Source organism: Embiotoca jacksoni, unplaced genomic scaffold, assembly GCF_022577435.1.
Source record: "Embiotoca jacksoni isolate LCO1_2020_lvr unplaced genomic scaffold, fEmbJac1.0.p SCAF_3, whole genome shotgun sequence".
NCBI classification, from domain to species: domain Eukaryota; kingdom Metazoa; phylum Chordata; class Actinopteri; family Embiotocidae; genus Embiotoca; species Embiotoca jacksoni.
The window spans coordinates 5,095,930-5,118,685 of record NW_027185381.1 but is presented as its reverse complement, the minus strand read 5'-3'; the positions used below and the strand labels follow the sequence as shown (position 1 = coordinate 5,118,685).

General features: G+C 38.0%; 1 protein-coding gene across 3 annotated transcripts in view; it reads left to right on the top strand.

Annotated features, from left to right (window-relative positions):
* ptprz1a (protein tyrosine phosphatase receptor type Z1a) overlaps positions 1-22,756 on the top strand; it is a 156,491-nt gene that overhangs the window by 119,954 nt on the left and 13,781 nt on the right. For 2 of the 3 annotated variants that reach the window (XM_069162121.1, XM_069162123.1), the window contains 7 exons: positions 6,258-6,346; positions 7,317-7,402; positions 9,254-9,274; positions 11,078-11,174; positions 16,293-16,375; positions 17,550-17,684; positions 20,318-20,452. In XM_069162121.1, coding sequence (XP_069018222.1) covers positions 6,258-6,346; positions 7,317-7,402; positions 9,254-9,274; positions 11,078-11,174; positions 16,293-16,375; positions 17,550-17,684; positions 20,318-20,452 — 646 coding nt within the window. The remainder of the gene's footprint in view (positions 1-6,257; positions 6,347-7,316; positions 7,403-9,253; positions 9,275-11,077; positions 11,175-16,292; positions 16,376-17,549; positions 17,685-20,317; positions 20,453-22,756) is intronic. The other variant, XM_069162122.1, reaches the window with a different exon arrangement.

Sequence of the window (22,756 nt, the reverse complement as noted above, 5' to 3'; positions counted from 1 at the left end):
CACTATTCCCTTTTGGGGAATTTTTTTAATCTCAAAAAGTATAACATATTTGTCTTTAGAAATTAAAGCTGTAACAGTCCTGTAGCAACATCCTGGTTTTTTTTTTTAATCATTGGTCTCTATTTCTTCAGGTGTGAATAATCTATCCACAATATTTTTCAAAAAACACACAATTTAAACCCCCATCTCCATTCCCTACCCTCCAAATCCATTGTATCCCATATTATTAGGAGGGGTAGTCAAGTAGAGACTTATGCCAGAAGACTTTCATATTTTTCTGGGAAGCTTAATCTATTCAAACATGGTCTCAGTCTTGATCTTACTTATACTGAGTGTTCTGATTTGCATGTGTTTCGCCAACAGCCCCTTCACAGAACAATACCTCCTGTTTCATGCTATGATTTGGCTGCCAGCTGACTGAAATAATCCTTTCACTTGTTGCTTGCTTTTGACAGCAAAATAATGCTTCATTACAGATGACCTTGAGAGATGCTGTTTTGCATCACATATTGGGACATAAAATACTAGATTTGGAGCAAACAAAAATTTCTTTAACAATAGTTGCAAAGGTTGTTTTTTTTAAATCCAAAAGTTTCCTTTGTTCTTGTGCTGAAAGCATAACTTGAAAACCCTGATGTCCACTCAGACTGTGAAATAACCATCTTCAGAAATCTGATCGAAGACACGCTGTCAGAAGCTGTGTAAACATTTTTAGTCATATTTTTCACAGACTTTTAACTTCTCATCTGCCCTGCTGAAGACTTAACATATTGTACTTGTTTTCTGCTGTGCTTGTTGTTGTATCTCCAAGATTGAGCAGTGCTAAACTGGTAATAATCTGAGGACCAGGGGGATTAATCCTCAATGAACGATGTACTTGGGCTGCAGTGCTTTGAGCATCCACTCAGCCAAGAGCATGCAGAGCGGGTCGAGGGATAGAAAAGGACATCCGCCTGATTATGTCTGACAGAAGGAATCGTGTCAGCTACTTGTGAGGCGAGCGGCAGGAGGCCGAACCACACTAATCCTGGTGCTGTTGTGTCCTTTTTCACTCCCTTGTGACAACACGGGGCTTATTTGGACACTGCTACTGTGCATTTGAGGTCAAGCAGTTTGAGGGAATTTTGGTTCACTTTGCAAGTTTACAAGCAGAGAGATGTGCAAAAAATTTGCATATAGTTAAATAGTTTTTGAAAGCATCTGATCAAATCCAAAGTCATTTATTTAGCAGCTTCTCTACAATAGTCCAGAACCAAGGGCTATCGGATATGAATTCAATTAAAATCAGAAGCTTTATTAGTACCAGAGACACTCGTGCAAAGATGCTCATTATTTTAAACAAGGGTTTAGATTTAACACACACACAAAAAAAGGAAAAACTGTCATTTCTAAGAATGTCTTCGCACGTGCTTACAGCTTATATTAGAGGATCCACTTTTTTCCTTTATTCATTGAATCACGACCCACATTTCTGATAATATTGAGCAAAAAAAATAAAACTAATTATGCAAAAAAAAATCAACAAAACTACAAATAGCTCTAAAAAGTCAATTACATTTTTAAAAAAAGGCAGAAATACTTTGAACAACAAGCATAAATGCTTATAAGACAGTTTTAAACTGACAATGCTCATCAAGTTTCCTCATTAAACTGTATGAAAAGAGACAGAAATAGGGAGACTTATTGAACTAATTTAAAAGTCATACTTATCTAATCCTAACCATGTTCAAAAACTCTCGAATCAGTCATAATGTAAATTCATGGGTTTTGGTTGTTACTGTTATGACAGCGCTAGCAGAAAATGGCTGCTGTATGTGAGCTGCTTCATGGGAAACATATGCCCTTAAAAATAAAAGTGCAGCAACAAAACTTCTGTAGACTTAAAATAAAATGTTTTGACTTTTGTCCTCCCTCAACTTTTGTTTTTCATGCACCCATTCAAAATGGACCAGCCAGTTTAAAATCACTGCATTAGATTGCTGTGTTTATTCACGAGCAGCAGCTATTTTTAACCCTTCGAACTGGATGGACGCAAACTGCATCCGGTAGCACAGCAAGTATTTATCACAGAGAGATGCAGCACATATCCTATGAAACTGCACAACTTGAGCTTTCCAGCAATGTCTGCACCTTGAAGCATTGCAGTAAATATGACTTTTAAGTTGCTTCATCGTTGCACTCTGCATGAAGCGCTGCGCCCATTCCAAATCCACTTCTCTTGATTGAATCAATCAAAGTCATGACGTAGTGCATATCAAAATATACAGCAGAAATCACCCAAACTGATGATACCACTCGTTTCGCTGTACGACAAAGTATTTTGAAATGATAGCAAATCACACTCTTTGGGAAAAAAATTATAATGACGTATTTGTGGGCCTACTCGACAGCCAAGTTATTCGCACATGCGAATCGCGTATGCCCTTAGTGTGAGTCCCTCACTCCCTGGTTTGGTCATATTTTTTCCAAATTCTTAAGTCATAGTGTTCCACAAACATGATTCAGATATTGCCAGATTCTAGACAATCTCCTCGACATGATTATAAAAGGATATCTCTACTGACAATATTTTATGATGAGATAAATGTAAAAAAAAATTATTTCATGAGATAATGTTTTTTCCCTTAATATGAAGGCTTAAAAGAATGTCTCAGCTAATACCTAAAAGTATTAGCAAATGAAAGATGTGGATAGCTCAGGCTGCTCTTAAAAAACAAGCTATAGCATTAATGGTTAGGCCCTTTAATGACCAAGATAAGAGCTTAAAAGTAAACGTAGACAAATGACCCTGAAAATTGCCTAGGGTTCAAACTCAAAAACACCTCTGAAAACCATTATCTGTGAACACAGTTCATCATTAAGTCCATAAATGCAGCATAAAACTCTACGATGCAAACAATAAACCATATATTAACATGATCCTGAAAAGCCACCTGCTTATCTGGGCCTGATCTCATTTTAGATAGACTGAGTGGAAAATTGTCCTGTGGTCTGAAAAATCCAAATTTTTAATTATTTTTGGAAATCATAGACATCGCATCCTCCAGGCTAAAGAGGAGACGGAACACCCAGCTTGTTATCAGTGCACAGTTCTAAAGTCAGCATCTGTGACGATATGAAGATGCATTAGTGCGCATGGCATGGCTAGCTTACTCATCTGCTGGGAAGGCACCATTAATGCTCCCGAATCCATATTTTCATGCAGTGAGTTTACAGTGGGTACGGAAAGTATTCAGACCCCTTTAAATTGTTCACTCTTTGTTTCATTGCAGCCATTTGCTAAAATCAAAAAAATTCATTTTATTTCTCATTAATGTACACTCAGCACCCCATGTTGACAGAAAAAAAACAGAAATGTAGAAATTTGTGCAAATTTATTAAAAAAAAACAACTGAAATATCACATGATCATAAGTATTCAGACCCTTTGCTCAGTATTGAGTAGAAGCACCCTTTTGAGCTAGTACAGCCATGAGTCTTCTTGGGAATGATCCAACAAGCTTTTCACACCTGGATTTGGGGATCCTCTGCCATTCTTCCTTGCAGATCCTCTCCAGTTCCGTCAGGTTGGATGGTGAACGTTGGTGGACAGCCATTTTCAGGTCTCTCCAGAGATGCTCAATTGGGTTTAGGTCAGGGCTCTGGCTGGGCCAGTCAAGAATGGTCACAGAGTTGTTCCGAAGCCACTCCTTTGTTATTTTAGCTGTGTGCTTAGGGTCATTGTCTTGTTGGAAGGTGAACCTTCGGCCCAGTCTGAGGTCCAGAGCACTCTGGAAGAGGTTTTCTTCCAGGATATCTCTGTACTTGGCCGCATTCATCTTTCCTTCAATTGCAACCAGTCGTCCTGTCCCTGCAGCTGAAAAACACCCCCATAGCATGATGCTGTCACCACTATGTTTCACTGTTGGGATTGTATTGGGCAGGTGATGAGCAGTGCCTGGTTTTCTCCACACATACCGCTTAGAATTAACGCCAAAAAGTTCAATCTTGGTCTCATCAGACCAGAGAATCTTATTTCTCATAGTCTGGGAGTCCTTCATGTGTTTTTTGGCAAACTCTATGCGGGCTTTCATATGTCTTGCACTGAGGAGAGGCTTCCGTCGGGCCACTCTGCCATAAAGCCCCGACTGGTGGAGGGCTGCAGTGATAGTTGACTTTGTGGAACTTTCTCCCATCTCCCTACTGCATCTCTGGAGCTCAGCCACAGTGATGTTTGGGTTCTTCTTTACCTCTCTCACCAAGGCTCTTCTCCCACGATTGCTCAGTTTGGCTGGACGGCCAGGTCTAGGAAGAGTTCTGGTCGTCCCAAACTTCTTCCATTTAAGGATTATGGAGGCCACTGTGCTCTCAGGAACCTTGAGTGCTGCAGACATTATTTTGTAACCTTGGCCAGATCTGTGCCTTGCCACAATTCTGTCTCTGAGCTCCTTGGACAGTTCCTTCGACCTCATGATTCTCATTTGCTCTGACATGCACTGTGAGCTGTAAGGTCTTATATAGACAGGTGTGTGCCTTTCCTAATCAAGTCCAATCAGTTTAATTAAACACAGCTGGACTCCAATGAAGGAGTAGAACCATCTCAAGGAGGATCAGAAGAAATGGACAGCATGTGAGTTAAATATGAGTGTCACAGCAAAGGGTCTGAATACTTATGACCATGTGATATTTCAGTTTTTCTTTTTTACTTTTTTGATTTTAGCAAATGGCTGCAATGAAACAGAGTGAAAAATTTAAAGGGGTCTGAATACTTTCCGTACCCACTGTGGGTCTAGGTACGCCAGGCTAGTATCAGGTCACATAATTGTCAAACATTTACACTCAGTGTGCTGGTAGCCACAGAAACCAGTATTTACATAGACACAAATATGATTTGGAAACCATTTTTGATCAGTTCTGTCAATTCTGCCAACCAGGTGTATAAAGTAGTATGATTAAACAATTATTCATTTCATTGTTTTTGTTTAACATGTTTAAGTAGCCTTCCTTCTCAGGGCACATGAAAGGGGGCAGCGTGCCAGTGCCCTCCATTAACCAGGCACCACTTTGTGTCACCATATTCTCGCATTTTAACAAGCGTAAAAGTCTACAGCCATGTTGGTGTTTAGCACTTATGTTTACCGCTTTTACTGTCATAGTTTCCAGTGTTAACATGCTAATAGTTAAATTTTTGCACAATACAGTTGATGTTGATGGGAGTGTCAAAAATGTATTTTTTTTTTATTTTTTCACAAACCAAAGTTCTGTTTATGACTGAAGATTTTGACCAGATAAAGGAGAAGAAAAGTCACATGATCACCATTTGGGTTCCAATCGTCAACAGGAATCCCCCAACCAAACTTCTTGCATATCGAGCAGTATAATGAGAGACGTTTCAATCTAAACTCCTAAGCTGAATTGACAAATCACAACAGCCATCTACACTGCTAATGTGACTAAAAACTAAAACATACGGCAGACTGTACAGGTCTTACACTGTCATGACTCTATCTTCTATTTAAGCCTTTTTCTGCCTGTTGAGTGACACAGATACAATACATATACACAATACAATTAAAATATGCATAATCTCGAGAAAAAAAGGGGCTTTTAAAAGCTGAACAGAGGCAGAAAGGTGAGTTTTTGACCTGTCGTTTAACAAAAATAATACAAGTGCAGTCAATGGAAATTAATTTGGTATTGAGGGTCAATGCTGTACTGGTCCGAGCGACAGTGTGACTTGAAATCCAGCATGCAAAAAAACCTAGGAGACCTGTTTTTGTGCCACATTTGTGTTTGTGTCAACCAGAGCAGTTTCTCAAAGTATCAGTCTTTAATCTCAAGGCTAAACCCTCATTCTGTGTTTGTATGTTGTTGTTTTTTTGCCGGTGATAATCCCTGATGCCCATTTCTGGCCAAGACAACATAGGTTCATCAGAGGCGGCCTCATCCTTTTAAAAACTTGTCAAGGATTAACAGAACATCTTTTTTCCTGTGTTTATGGGAAGATTACCATGTATTCTCCAAAATGTGGGCTAACGCCGAATCACATGAAGACAAAAGCATCTCCTGCCTGTCAGAATTAGTGCAGTGGTATTTTTTCTCTTTGGTGTTTGTCATTTCTATATTTAAGTCAAACACAATTTTTTTTAAAAGGTTTTTAAAGTTTAAACATAGATACATGCATTCCTCTGTCTGCACTTTATGTATCACGTTCACAAAAATGAGGCCACATTATTAAAATGTCCTTCAAATAAAATGTGTTTTTTTTTTTCTCTGCAGGACATGTTTTCAGACAGCTCACTTTTACATTGACGAAAGCTCTTCACCCAGAGTCATTGCTGCACCATCCACTGCTGCATTAACATCTGGTAACACACACACATCTTTCTTGTGCCCTTCCTGACACAATTAACATAAACTTAAAACCTGTAACCTTAAACTTTAGAACCAATACTAAACCTTAAAAACCCCTGTCAAGATGTGAGGAATGGACAAAGTATCCTGACTTTTCTAAAGTCTAAAGTCTACACGTCCTCTATTTCCAAAAGTGCCTTCATGCTCTAGAAATGTCTTCACCTTCCCAAAATGTAGTCACTTCCCAGAAATATAGCAAATTCCCAAAAATGTTAACTCTCCATGAATGTCCCCACTTTCTGAAAATCCCCTCACTTTAAAAATGTTACACAAAGTGTAAAATTCAAATTTTCCATAATGTTTTAAAGTATTCTCAATGTGCCTTAAAGTACTCACTTCTCTAAAAGGTCTTAGTTTCACTTTCTACAAATGTTACCCTTTTTTGAAAATGTCCTCACCTTCAAATAATTTTTGCCATATTCAAATAGTCGTTACTCTCAAATACATCTTCAGTTCTGACTATGTCCTCAGTTCTTCTAAATGTTTTTGTCTTTCATAAAATCACCAAAAATGTACAGTGCTCACTTTTTCAAAAACAGTGTCACTTTTTGAAAATTTCCTAACTTTACAAAGGTATCCACCCTTTCAAATATATCCGCACTTTTCTAAAATGTCTTAAGTTTTACAAAATCCTCCAACTTTACAGAGGTGTCCTCTCTAAAATATATATAATAGTGTGTTCACCTCTCCAAAATCGGCCAAAAGTGCCATCACATCTCTTTAAATTCCCAAAATGTTTTCAAATTACATTGTACAAAACTATCTCCAAAATGTACTGCTTAAAAACTGTAATCACTGCCAAAATCAAAAGTCAAATTTTTTCTTTTCAAAATGAAAAAAACACACAAACAACCAAATATTTTGTATTCATCTATCAGATACACTTTGATACACTTTACACTTCGAATTGTTTTTATCTTTCAGATAATCAAACATTATATCCAGTGAAGGACTTTGTGAAACACGTCTCTGAACTGCACGACACTCAGGGCTTCCAACGAGAGTTTGAGGTATGGAATAAAAGTACCAAAAACACAACATTAAGCTCATATTCAAATGCATATTTTTAAACAATCTGGCTGTTGTGGTTATTTGTGAGACTTATGATTTATGAGTGTTGTCATATTGTCTGTATGCTGCATGACTTGTGATGATGTCACGTGTACTGACTTGATGCAGAGCTGGAACAATGCAAAACTATTTTGGATCATTTTATCATGATGATTAATACTATAGGTAATATTAATAGTAATAATCATCTTTACAGTTTTTGTTCCTGCATGTGAGCATTGATATAAAAATGAGCTGAACAGCGCACATTGCAGTCCTGCTCATGTCTTTGCAAGGAGCCTCCATTGATTCATCTGAGCGGTGTGTCAGTTGTCATTTACTTGTTGACCTTCAACAGAAAATCCAGTCACTTTGTGAATTAAAGCTCCAGTTGATTTTGTACTGAGGCTGCCACTGAAGGGAAAATTGCCTCAAAAGCATAGACGTCAGAAGAATTTTCATGTGTTTTTTTTTTTTCCTTAAAATATAGTCCAGAGGGCAAGTCCCCTTCAGAAATATTTAAAATCAATTATATGTAAGAAAATGTATGGGATGAGCACATTACATAATAGTAGTGAAAGGTTCTTCTGGCAGTTTTATGACACCAATCTTGCTGTTGAACACAACTTTAGACAGTTATGGATGCGAAGATTTTCTTACAGCCCTTTGCATATCAGGAGGAAAATGTATTAAATTATTTATTTCTTAATTATATAAATTATTTCTGAAATCAAAAAATCCTCACTGTTCTCAGATAAATAAAATTCATGACATTTTTGGTTTTAAAACTCTTGCTTCAGCTCAAAAAAACATCTAAATTAAAAATAGAATGAGCACGTAAGAGAAGAAGAAAAAAATGGTACCCAAAGAAAAACAAGTAAAGAAACAAAGATGGGAAGCATTTAGGAAACTTCTATAACCCCAGTTTCCTTAAGCTACATCAACACTAGTAGACAAATAGAACAATTTCCGTCTACACAAACGTTTCAGCAGTGCTTCAAGACTAATCTCCATCCATACCAGGCATGTTGCGAGAATCAATATTTCGGTACCAAAATACTGAAAATGTGTTAGTGCTTGTTTCCTATGGTACCAAAAGTACTGATTGAACCAAAGGTAACAATCACATGTGAAATGGCACTGGCAAGAGCAGGTGGAGCAATAGGTTTGCCAGAGAAAAAAAGTGCTCTATTTTGTGAGTTGGATGATCAAGGACAATTTACGACCAAAACTCAGAATGCAAACAAAGCATTTCAGATAAAAGATGGAATTATATGAGCAGCTCAAAGACAGACAGGATTTGTACACATAATTCAAGATCACATGTTGTCATAATGTTCAAAAATTGTTACTCTTATTCTTTGTGAACTGCAGTAGCTGCTTATGTTGTGGCAATGCTCAACAGATAACATTCAGAGGCTAATGTTATCTTGTTTAGGCTAGCTATAACATTAGAAGCTAGTAGCTACCATAGCGACATTGCTGTTCAGCTATTTGTATATTTTTATATATGTGTATATATATATTTATTTATATTATATATATATTTATTCTTCAAGCAAATGGAAATCAAAGTATTTAAAACCATTTTGGAATGGTTGTATCTTCCAAAAGATGATATTGAATCAGATTTTTTTATTTGGTTTGATTTCCCCTATGTGTTGGCAGTAGCATGAGCAGTACTGTGAGATGAAATTGTGTGGACTTGTTTTTGTGTTGTCTTGTAATTTGTATTCTTGCACCTCTTCGGTTTGACTATGTTGTCACGGAAATGTCCTGGCTGGCTGCTGCTTCCTCTCCCCTGTTATTAGATACTGACAGAGAGTTACAAGGTAAGACGCTCTCCTCCCCACCATATCTTTAGTTACTGGTAAATGCCGCAACACTCAATGTGGCTGTGTTTCTGTCTTGTCTTGTAATGCAAAGTGTTTCTCTTAATGTGGGAAATGTGAATTCACAAAGCATGTCTCCTGTTTGACACAATTAGAATAAATCATGAATGCGTTATAAGAGCTGGATTCTGGACTTCAAAATGGCACCTATTTATCACAAACAAAGTGGCTGACTCTGCACCAAAAAGTCTCTGGATTCTTTATACTAATATGACAATACACACAAAAGAATCATTTTTTTAGGTTGTAAATAAAAATGAACAAATAAACCAATATCGTTTTAAACATTTCTTATACAAATATGATAATAATAACAAACTTTATTTGTACAGCAATTTTTATGCAAGAAATTCAGCTCAAAGTGCTTCGCAGATGTCAAATCAATTTCAGTGTTTCACATAAAAAGAGATATAAAGCAACATAAAAACATGTCAAAATTTAATTTACAAATTAAAAAATAAATAAAATGCATCAAAACAGATCAAATTAAACACATGCCATTAATATAATATAATAGAGTTAAAATATAGAATAAAGCAAAATGCATTTTAAAGGAAAATATGAATTACTTAACCATAATTGTAGGGGAAATGCTTTCTGGGCTTTAAAGGATTTTATTGTTGCACACATGGCCATCAGGGCTATCTTGTAATATAACTCACTGTCTCATAATTACAATTTAAATGAAAAGATCTCCCTAATTACAAGATCCCTATGTCATACTTGTAAGCAAAATATTTCATAATTATGAGATAATATACAATAGATTAATTCAGTAATAATTGGACCACTTCAGATCATCCAAGTTTGGACAAATGTTTAATAGGTAATTCTACATCTATCTACCTATCTACCTACCTACCTACCTACCTGTGATGTTTCAGTTGTTCTTTTTTAATAAATTTGCACAAATTTCTACATTTCTGTTTTTTCTGTCAAGATGGGGTGCTGAGTGTACATTAATGAGAAATAAAATTAACTTTTTTGATTTTAGCAAATGGCTGCAATGAAACAAAGAGTGAAAAATTTAAAGGGGTCTGAATATTTTCCGTACCCACTGTATAAAACGGTGCTCAAGTTGTAACCTACAGTTGTAACCATGGCAATATGATACTTCTGGTTCTTGTTACAGACTCAAGTGAAGACTTTTAACATTACATTTTCCAAGACTACACATATTCAGCTCCTATTCATTACCTTAAAACTGCTTTCACAACAACAAATTGTTTAAGAGACATAAACTATAAAATTTTATATAGTTGAATGACTTTTAGAAAATTCTAAAATCATGACTCCTTCCCAATAATTAAGAGTGTCTTTTTCCAAAGTACAAACTCTTTTGTTGTAATTCCCACATCTAACTCTCAGAATTATGAGATTTGCAGAGCTAATAAAATCTCCCTCATTGAAATTTCTGCTTATTGATTATTCTGCTGATTAAGACTAAAGGAATTTTGTGATGATCCATACTCAATATTTAAGAACTTCAGCTTCTTTTGTTCGATTTCCAAAAGGAAACATACAAATTCCTCAAGAAAAGTATGGTTCTATTGGTACCAGTTAAATTTAAAAACAGTACAGAAGATTTCCGAACAATACCCAGGTCTCCCTTCCAGCAAGTCTTTATTTTGTGCTGAGTGTGAACTCTACAAAACTACAAAATCCCAAAATTGAATTATGGTCAAAAACTTCCATTTCTTCAGAGGTTAAACTTTAGTGTCATTTGTGTGTGGTTGTTTCTAGGAGGTTCAGGCATGCACAGTGGACATGGGAATGACCACTGACAGCTCCAACCATCCCGACAATAAGAACAAAAACAGATACAGCAACATCTTGGCCTGTGAGTACACATGAGTACACTGTGATATACGACATGTTCTAATGGAAAGTTTTATATCTTATATTAAACAACACTAAAACCAAAAGACAGCCCTGTTTTTTTTTTGGTTTTTTTTCAACTCATTAACACAAATGTGCTGCAACTTACTGTAGTTATAAATAAGTTAAGTCTGTAACCTACCTTCCAGTGCTTGTAAGTAACAGATACAAATTGTTGTGAACAGTTGAGATGTACATGGTGAATATCACACCCAAATGCTCACGTTTGGTTTTTCCACTGATATTCATTCTTTACCACGACAAACTAACCAATCAAGTCAGAGGTAGAGACTTCCATGTTCTGAGAGGTAAGATTACCATTTTTGTCTGAGGAGTCTAGCAGCATGGAGCTATGTAATGATGTAGTTCCCTTTCAGTTGATTTCACTTGACTCATTGTATGTGATGTTGCGCCCTGGTGTGACCTGACCGAAACCACCTCTATTCACGCCTTTACGGCAGATGACGTGTGGTGACGTATGTGAGGCCTTGCCACATATACCACCACAGACACACTTCAATTCAATACTGCACCTCGGCTCAGCTCTGTCGTTGTCTAGGCTACTGCCGGTTCAGAATTCGCTCAACAGCCCCTGTTGGTGTTAACCATCGGATACCCATGGAACGCCAATTTTGAACTTGTGTTTTGTGTCTCGGGATGAGCACAAGGAAGCCGGCGAGGGAGAAGTCTTCTGTTTGTCCCTGTCCTCAGGAGTGTGGTTTCTACTCACACAACAAGGACCACCATGAAGTGTGTCCCGTCTGTCTGGGGATGGTCCACGCTTCCATCACAACTTTTGTCGTTTTTCTGTTTTTCAGTTGAGCTACCCTTAAACGTTGTCACGCTTGATTCAGACATGACTCTTTGTTTTCATCTTCAAATTTGGATGTTCTTTTTTCACTCTCATGTTTGCATGGTCAAGGGACTGTTTTTGAAATGAATATCTGAAGGGCCCAAGTGTTTTCAGTCTCATGTCTTTACTCACATATACTGTACTCTAAATAAGAGAGGGTTGACTGAGCCAGTGGCTTGCAAACTTTGTCACCAGCTCCGGCGCTCAACCTTAGGGAAGGCGGGTCACGTTCGTGGATAAAGTGCTGGGAAAGACTGCTGTCACCCCGCACGACTCCCTCCTCTCTGAGACGAGGGATCCAGCTTCGTCTGAATCTGAAGGTGAGGAGCTTTTAACTGAAGCTCCCACCACTAACTTGGCCAACCACACAGAGTATGTGGAAAGTTTAGCCGAGAGGAGTAACAGGAGGCTTTGTCATTGTCCCGCCACTACTGTGCCGGTTAGCCAGGACAACACATCCTTCTTCCAGTTGTACCACCGGGCAGCAGCGAAACTGAAGATGGAGTGGCCCTCTCCTCCGCTGGCAGTGAAACTGTCATGGTTCGCTGGATTTTCCCTGCCCACCGAGCCGACAGCAGCTAAGAACCGCCTGCCCATGATCCCAGACTTTGTCTCTGAGTTGACCTCAACATGGAATAAACTACTTTCTACCCACGTCACCGTGCTATGGACAGTATTTGGATTTTGATTGAGCTGAAAAGGTGGGCTTAGTTAATCCTCCACCTATAGAGCCATTCCTGGCTGCATATCTGGCCCTATCCCCTGTGACACGGGACTCGGTATCAAAGCCTAGAGTGCATTAACATCAGCGGTTCTCTGGCTTGATTGCAAGTTTATCCACCTGCTATTGTCTACCTGTTAATGTACGGTTTCCTGGCCAGCTATGTCTCCTGCCATTTGCAAATGCATCCTCCCTGGAGGCAGTCTGTAAGACTGTAAAAATTTCGTAGCTATGTTATGTAGCTAGCTGACATGACATTACAGGCCAGGTATGAGATGATAGAGACTGACCAAGACTTTGCCAGTCCCAGGAAATTGATCGCAATAATTGACGCAAATTCAAGCAAACTGCAATATTTGTGGGGGCTTGCAATTTTTTTTTTTATTCCTGCGATTTTTTTCCTGCCAAAAACTATCATCAGTAGAAACTGTGCTGAAAGTATTACAGCATAAAATAAGTGTTTTTAAACAAAACTCATTTTATTAACAAAAATAACTCCTCATTTACAATCAGAAAGGCTCTGCTCCTGTCTTCTCATCACCAAATAAAATTTGCAAAAAAATTGGTTTGCGGTGAATTAAAATTTAAATGATCTAATTATATGCTTATTATCAATGGAAGTGATTACATATAACTGTATGCTAAAATAAATAATAATATTTTAGATAATTTCCTCCTCGATGGCAAGGCGCCAGGGGTGGATGAGATCCGTCCTGAGATGCTGAAGGCGCTGGACATTGCTGGGCTGACACGCCTCTTCAATGTCACATGGGGGTTGGGAACAGTGCCCATGGACTGGTTCCCATTTTCAAAAAGGGAACCACCTCAGCTGACTCCTTTCTGGATGGGCAAACTCCCAGAACCCCCCCAATAGTCTTGCGAGGGTAAAGCGCTGGAGTGTGCTCCAACTATCGGGGTATCACACTACTCAGCCTCCCGGGCAAAGCTTACGCCAGGGTGCTGGAAAAGAGGCTCCGACCGTTTGTCGAACCTCGGATTCAAGAGGAGCAGTGCGGATTCTGTCCCGGTTGTGGAACAGTGGACCAGCGCTTTACCCTCGCAAGACTATTGGGGGGGTTCTGGGAGTTTGCCCATCCAGAAAGGAGTCAGCTGAGGTGGTTCGGGCACCTGATCAGTATGCTTCCTAGGCGGAGGTGTTCCGGGCATGCCAGGAGACCCCGAGGAAGACTCAGAACATGCTGGAGGGATTATACATCCCAGCTGGCCTAGGAACGCCTCGGGATCCCCCAAGATGAGGTGGAAAATGTTGCGGGGGAGAGGGAGGTCTAGGCTAACTTGCTTGGCCTCCTGCCACTTCGACCCGATCCCGGAGAAGCAGAAGAAGATGGATGGATGATTTTAAATAATAATAATAATAATAATAATATTTTAGCCCATGGTTTTCTAAGTTCAATAAATAATTATAAAGTAAACTTAAATATTTCTGTGATGTGCATCATAATTATTATCACAGGAAGTGATTACATATCTATTTCTTTATCTGATAGTTCTAAAAAAAAATAACAATTTTCTTTGTCAACTTGCAATTTCTTCTGAGAAAATCCACCGCAAAATCAAACATTTTGATCGCAACAATCCCCCCAAAAAAGCCCAAGAGGGACTGCTTAGCACCATCCTTACATTTGGCCGACACATACATCACACACAAACACTGCAAGGTCTGCAAAATGATGTAATCGGTAGCAACTACAGAAAAACAGACTGACATTTTCCTTCTGTTTTGCATTTTAGAATTTTATTTGACATTTAAACAATAAAGTTTGTACAATTAAGTTTTTCATTTGTGTATTTTATCTGCACATGTACGTGACTGTGACATCAAAGTCCTTTGGTTGAAATGTAAACAAATCCTTCACCCAACCATTGATGAAATGTCACTGGGCCTCAAGGGATCCTGTTCACAAGATAGTTGAAGGCAGCAATACAGGGTCCATATTCCAAATTATTATGATTAGGTTGCATGGATCAATCATCAATGTTTTTAATAGATGATGATTTAACCAAATAACAGTCCTTTGCATCCTTGAGTTTATCTTGGTAAACAGCAGTTTTGCTTCTGCTTCTCTGGTTTGGCAATATAATGGGTTAACTTGAAATCTCTTTACGGAACCAATCTGTTTCACTGCACAGCTATATCTCCAAATGGCGCATCGGTTACATCACAGGCTAATAGAAACCGATTAAACATGAGAGGGATCTCCCTGAAGGGCTTCTCTGTGGGATAGCTTGTACTGCAGGCTCCACTCTCAGGTTCCACTGTCAGGACAGAAAATTCAACTACAAAAACTAAACGTGTAGACACGACTTACTTATTGAAAATTGTGAAACGTGAAAAATATGAATTCCTTAAATGTTGCATGTAGATTGATTTTACTTTTTTTTTTTTTTTTTTTTTTTTTTTTTTTACACCATGTAGCACAATGAGAGTGTCTATGCCAGTGCATCATGTATAAATTTAATAACTCTACTGTACCCAATTTACACTCGCTATTGATTTATTTGATCTAAATCGGAGATAGTCCATGGAGCCTTGCAACATAAATTCATAGAAAAATATAAAACTTGTTAGTCTTCCTGTCTTTCTCAAAAACACAAATAAGCACTTGTCATACAGAATTTCCCTTTGAAAAATTCAAATTTTTTTTTTTTTTTTTACTACAAATAGACTTAATTTAAACAATTTTTTTTTTTTATTTTTTAAAAACACAAAACCCCCCCCAAACATTTTAAATGTTCTGTTGCCCTCCATTCAAAGCAATTTGCAACAATAGTACTTGTATTCAGAGTCATACATTGTTGCCCATTCGGCATTCAGTGTACCCCAAATACCCTTGGCTATCCATGACTTCTTCACTTCACTTCTGATCACTTAATGTTGTGTGTGTGTGTGTGTGTGTGTGTGTGTTAAAGTCCGTTCACTTCTGGCAGAGTTCCCTCTTGGTCGCTTAGTCGGCGGATAACATGGCAGCTTGATCTCTGTGGGTAGCAATGGAACCAATGGGTTTTCCCCACTGAAAGATGAGTGTTCCTCAGCCACATCAGGCTTCACACTTAGTTGTGAAAAGCAAAGCCTGATATGGTGTGCAAGCACTGTCTCTTTGTGGTCAGGCCTTGTGTCTGACGTTGGCCTCTCTTTTGTTCTCCATCCCCATGCAACTTTACCTTTATTCAATATTCATTGTTTTGTTCTACAGATCTGCAGTTCTTCAGTTCTGTTTTCAATTTAAATTTGTGTTGTCTTGCATAATCTATTGTACATTGGGCTGCTGTACCAAAACAATTTCCTACACTGAATCAGTGGAGTATATCTCTCTCTCTCTCTCTCTCGTCTATATTAAAAGAGCCATGATGAGTAGGATGTCTGCCAATAGTTCCACCTCAATACCAGTGAACCATTAATAAAATAACACTATACGGATCTGTTCATGTACATTGAAACGTAGATCTTTTTCATATTGATCTGTTTTGTTGTCTTCCAATCTCAGATGATCATAGTCGGGTGCGGCTTTCATCGCAGGCCAACAAAGACGGGGAGACGACAGATTACATCAACGCAAACTATGTGGATGTAAGAAACGTTCTATTTTTTTAAGCTGTGTACAAACTGGCCCCTGAGGCACATTTCTGTGACTTTGGTCTGTCAAACACAGTCACAACTTATTTTTATTTTATTTCTATTCTCTGAGCCACTCTATGTTTCCCTCTTGTCCTCCTAAACCAAAGTCACTGCACCCCGCTGCATATTTCTAAACCTATTCATGAGACATGATGTTGTTCGCGTGGACCTGTATAGCTCTCCATTATGCTGGCAACCACACCATTCAAACCTCATTTCTAGCGTCTTGTTTTGTGAAAGGCAGAAGTGACACAAAAAGCCCCCGCAGTAGTCATGGCCTCTCTGGAGAGCCGACGTACAGGTTACAAAGTTGGTAAAAGCATGTTAAGGATCTCTCCAGCGCACACTTTTGTCTGCATCTCGCACTGTGAAGGCAACTTCACGCTGTCAGTCATCTGAAGGTTATCAAACTATTAAAGTGAGTGATTGAACGGTGCCCTCTGCTGAGAACAAGTGACACCCTCTCCTATGTTGGCCTTAACTAAACTGACATGTTAGATTTCAGCTCTGCCCTTAACTTAACTGAGCTAAAAAACTTGAATGCCCTTGATGAGTTTTGTTTGCTCTGACAATTTATTCTCAAATGTTGAGTGCCTTTGCAATAGGTCCACAGTCTTTTTTGGCATGTAACCTTGTGTTTCACTCCCGAAAATATCCTGAGTAAGAGTAGTCAAATTGCAAATTTATTTTTAAAAACATGGAGCTCCAGGTGGCCTTTGATGACATAGTATTTTTTTTTAACTTAAAAAAACACATTGGTTGTTAAATAAAAAAAATAAAAAAAATAAAACTCACTGATATAAGTAAAACACTGAAAAATCGACTCCTATTTTAAATACTGTTGGTGAGTTTTGTCTAATTAGATTAACTTTTTCTTTTTGTAAATTAAATTGAGTTGGTTCTGTTACTACTCTGACTTCCACTATTTAGTAGAAGTCAGAGTAGTGTTACTTTTGTTCAAAGTTTAAAACTACATTAAAAAAAAACTTCATAAAAAAAATGAAAACAAAATTTCATAGGAATCTTTATCCAAGCCTGGAGTACCCCTTTATTGACAGACTGTGCTCTGAATATGTTTTGTTTTTATGTATGTTGCATAAAAGCTAATGTGCTGTGTGTTTCTCAGGATTTTAAGAAGCCGCGGTCGTACATTGCCGCTCAGGGTCCTCTTAGGTCGAGTACAGAGGACTTCTGGAGAATGATCTGGGAGCAGAATGTTAGCATCATAGTTATGATCACCAACCTGGTGGAGAAAGGACGAGTGAGTGACCGGATCTTCAATCAAGCCTACTGTCTAAAAATGACATTGGTGTTTGTTAGATCTAATATTTACAAATGAGTATTAGAGCCACATTGAGAAAAAATTGGAAATATCAACAATAACGTTTTAAATATATTTTAAGAATCATGTCAAAATTATATTTCGAGAATGAAGTCAAATTGTTGAGAAGCAAATAAGGTAATGGCTCGCTTGAGCTCCACACTTTAAGATCAAAGAACTTGATCAAATGTGTTATTGTGTCAACATATCCTCTTTGTATTGCACACGTGTAACCATCAAAACCAAACAAATCCGTTTCCAAAAAAGTTGGGACACTGTGTAAAATGTAAATAAAACAATGTGATGATTTGTAAATCATGTAAACCCATATGTAATTGAAAATAGACCAAAGACTATCAAATGCTGAAACTGAGAAATGTTATTGTTTTATGAAAAATATATGCTTATTTTGAATTTGAAGCCAACAACAACAAAAAAAGTTGGGACGAGCATGTTTACCACAGTGTTGCATCACCTCTTTTAACAACACTCTGTGAACATTTTGGAACTTAGGAAACCAGTTGCTGGAGTTTTGAAAGTGAAATATTCTCCCATTCTTGCTTGACATGATTTCAGCTGCTCAAAAGTTCAGTTTCTCCTTTGTCATATGATGCGACAAATATTTTCAATTTAGATCTGGACTGTAGGCAGGCCAGTTTAGTACCCGGATTCTTCTACTACTGAGCCATGCTGTTGTGATACGCACAGAATGAAGTTTGGCATTGTTTTGCTGAAATAAGCAAGGCCTTCCCTGAAAAAGACATTGTCTGGATCACAGCATATCTGGGTCCAAAACCCGTATATACTGTTCAGCATTAATGGTGCCTTCCCAGATGTGCAAGCTACACATGCCATGTGCACTAAAATACCCTCATACCAACATGGATGCTGGCTTTTGGCTTTCTGGCTGTGCGCTGATAACAAGCTGGGCGTTCCCTCTTCTCTTTAGCCAGAAGGATGCGGCATCCATGATTTTCAGAAATTATTTCAAATTTGGATTTGTCAGACCACAGGACAGTTTTACACTTTACTTAAGTCCCCGGGCCCAGTGAAGGCAGCGGAGGGTCTGGTTCATGTTTACATATGGTTTCTTCTTTGCGTGGTAGAGTTTTAACCAGCGTTTGTGGATGAAGTGTTTAGAGACAATGGTTTTTGGAACTGTGTCTGAGCTCATGCAAGAATTGTAACTGTTTTTAGGGCTCAGCCATCTGAGGTGCCTGAAGATCAGGGCGATCCAATAAAAATTTTTGGCCTTATCCCTTGCATGCAGAGATTTATCTGGATTTTCTGAATCTTTTAATAATATTAATAATAGATGATGAAATCTCCAAATTGTTTGCAATTTTACATTGAGGATCATTATTCTTAGTTGTAACACTACTTGTCCACTCAGTTTTTGACAGAGTGGTGAATCCCTCCCCATCTTCACTGCTGAGACTCTGCCTCCCTGGGATTCTCTTTTTACACCCAAAAATGTTACTGATCTGCTGCCAATTAACGCAATTAGTTGTGAGATGTTCCAGCATGTGTTTTTTTTTTTTTGGCATTACATTTTCCAGTCTTTTGTTGACCCTGTCCTAATATTTTTTAAACGTGTTGCTGGCATCAAATTTGGTGCCTGGGTGGCATCAATGCTTCTCCAAATCCTGTGTTTGTTGTGAAGCATCAATGGTAACTTTCCAGATGTGACAACATTTTCCCTTTAAAACTCCAGCAACTGGTCTCCTCAGTTCCCAAACACTTACATAGCATTGTTAAAGGAAGAGGTGATATCAAATTAAAAATGAGCATCCAAAAAAGAATACAATTTGTCAGTTTCAACATTTGATATGTTGTCTTTGGTCTATTTTCAATCAAGTATACATTATTTACAAATCATTGCATTCTGTTTTTACTTATATTTTACTGAGCGTCCTGTTTTTTGGGAATGGGATTGTAAAATCATATGCATGCATTCTTGACTTTAATCTTGAAATATAATGTTATTGTGGAAATATAATTTCAACCTTATTCTTTGTATATTGATTTTTTTTCTCGGCAATTGGACTTTATTCTTTAAATAGAAGTTAAACTTTTTGAACTTATTTCTTGAAAGCAAATTTTTTTTTTAAAGTCCTCCTACTTTTGTTTTACCTTATTGTGGTCCTCATACTACGTTGTAAATAAATGACACCTGAACATTCATTGTGTGTAACAAATAATTGGAGTCAACATAACAATGTACAAGCCAAACATTTTCCCCTCATTCTCTCAATCCATATGTAATCATCCGATTGCACTTTTCCACAGAGTTAAAAAAAAAAAAAAAAAAAAAAAAAAAAAAATCAAAATTTCTGTGAAAAAATATTGAAACCAATAAATTAAAATGTAACTTTTCTTTTATCTAATTGAATGTGTTAGATGCTGATTTCAAAGTACAATCAGAGACTGAGCAATTACATTTGAGTTCGACTGAGGTCCTCATTTTTGACACAGAATTAAGATGAAAATCGAATTTGGGATTTTTAGCACAACTCTGTCCCTATTATGTGTGATTCTTCAGATGTGAATGTAACGTGTTACTGTCTCCTCAGAGGAAATGTGATCAGTATTGGCCGATGGAGGTACAGGAAGAGTACGGCAGCTTCCTGGTGATGTTGAAAAGCAGCAAAGTACTCGCCTACTACACCCAGAGGACGTTCACGGTCAGGAACACCCACATGAAAAAGGTCAGCCAATCTTTTCCAACAATGGTAACATCAGAGTAAAAACGTTCTTAAAATATTTAAACATCACTTACAAACTGAAAATGCCAGACACTGGTTTGTTCTTTCTCCCCACGAGATACTGCTACCAATGCCCTATTATTCATGTAGTTCTGAACTCAGTAAAGTTTTAATCCAGTTAACACCTGAAAACTCACAGTCCAGTGAGTTAATCATCCAGAGCTAAGCCAAACAAAATGGGGCCGGTGGTGATCCACTACAGGTGAGAATTGATAGGAAGAGATTCAATTCAGTGGTGGCAGGATTCAAGAAAGTCTGTACTTCTTTCCCCCATATTAAGCCAAAAATATACATAGTCCTTTTTACAGCGTTAAGATGGCAAAGTAATTAAATTATCATAATCCATTGTTGAAATCCAAGTTAAAATCAAAGAGCATTAACGAATTGCAGAACAAAGCATCAGTTTCTAATAATATATCTACGTGGTGACTGTGGTGTCAGAGACCACACCAGAGACATTAGCTATCGCTGGAGTGGGAACATGTTATACAGTGGGTACGGAAAGTATTCAGACCCCTTTAAATTTTTCACTCTTTGTGTCATTGCAGCCATTTGCTAAAATAAAAAAAGTTCATTTTATTTCTCATTAATGTACACTCAGCACTCTGGATTATACTCTGGATTTTGTAACTAAATGTGATGCATGGGGTACTGACGTGTTTGTTTTTTAGCTGGATATTAAAAACACTGATGAGTTATTAGCTAGGGGATTAAATAAGTGGAAAAACACAATAGAAAACGCTTGTTGGTGTTTGTTTTTAGTGTGGGCACAACCATTGCTGCGAAGATATAACAACACATTTTAATTTACTGTAGGGTATTATGATGTGTTGCCTTCAAGTCAGTTTGGAAATTTCCATGGTGAAAATTTGAAGTGTCTTATATGACACCAAATGTAAACAACATTGCAGGTAGCATATGAATATTTGCAACATCAGTTTAACAGAATCATGGAAACACAGGATTGATAAATGAGGCCGTACACGCAATGTTTTACATCAACTTCGTCAAAATACTATACACAATAGCCTACCAGGTACCATTAACATTATATAGTCTAAGTAATGTTCACTTTTTGTGGTTGTGGCCATATTTATTGACGTCAGAGTGCATGAATGTGGCCTGCGTTTAAGAGTTGTTCCATCACACTTAAGTAGGAGGACATTTTCTAGTGTTTTCTGAAACATTGTCAAGACATAAGTCAAGAGGGGAACTCGGTAGCTAATCTGAGACTCTCAACTGTTAAGACTTAAATATAGGGAGCCAAACTGAAACTTGAACTTCCAAATTCTGTTTTAGAAGTAACAAAATCTTACTGACATTCATTAGCCCGAGACAGCCTGCATTCACAGTGGGTACGGAAAGTATTCAGACCCCTTTAAATTTTTCACTCTTTGTTTCATTGCAACCATTTGCTAAAATCAAAAAAGTTCATTTTATTTCTCATTAATGTACACTCAGCACCCCATCTTGACAGAAAAAACAGAAATGTAGAAATTTGTGCAAATTTATTAAAAAAGAAAAACTGAAATATCACATGGTCATAAGTATTCAGACCCTTTGCTCAGTATTGAGTAGAAGCACCCTTTTGAGCTAGTACAGCCATGAGTCTTCTTGGGAATGATGCAACAAGCTTTTCACACCTGGATTTGGGGATCCTCTGCCATTCTTCCTTGCAGATCCTCTCCAGTTCCGTCAGGTTGGATGGTGAATGTTGGTGGACAGCCATTTTCAGGTCTCTCCAGAGATGCTCAATTGGGTTTAGGTCAGGGCTCTAGCTGGGTCAGTCAAGAATGGTCACAGAGTTGTTCCGAAGCCACTCCTTTGTTATTTTAGCTGTGTGCTTAGGGTCATTGTCTTGTTGGAAGGTGAAGCTTCGGCCCAGTCTGAGGTTTTCTTCCAGGATATCTCTGTACTTGGCCGCATTCATCTTTCCTTCAATTGCAACCAGTCGTCCTGTCCCTGCAGCTGAAAAACACCCCCATAGCATGATGCTGCCACCAACATGTTTCACTGTTGGGATTGTATTGGGCAGGTGATGAGCAGTGCCTGGTTTTCTCCACACATACCACTTAGAATTAACGCCAAAAAGTTCAATCTTGGTCTCATCAGACCAGAGAATCTTATTTCTCATAGTCTGGGAGTCCTTCATGTGTTTTTTGGCAAACTCTATGCGGGCTTTCATATGTCTTGCACTGAGGAGAGGCTTCCGTCGGGCCACTCTGCCATAAAGCCCCGACTGGTGGA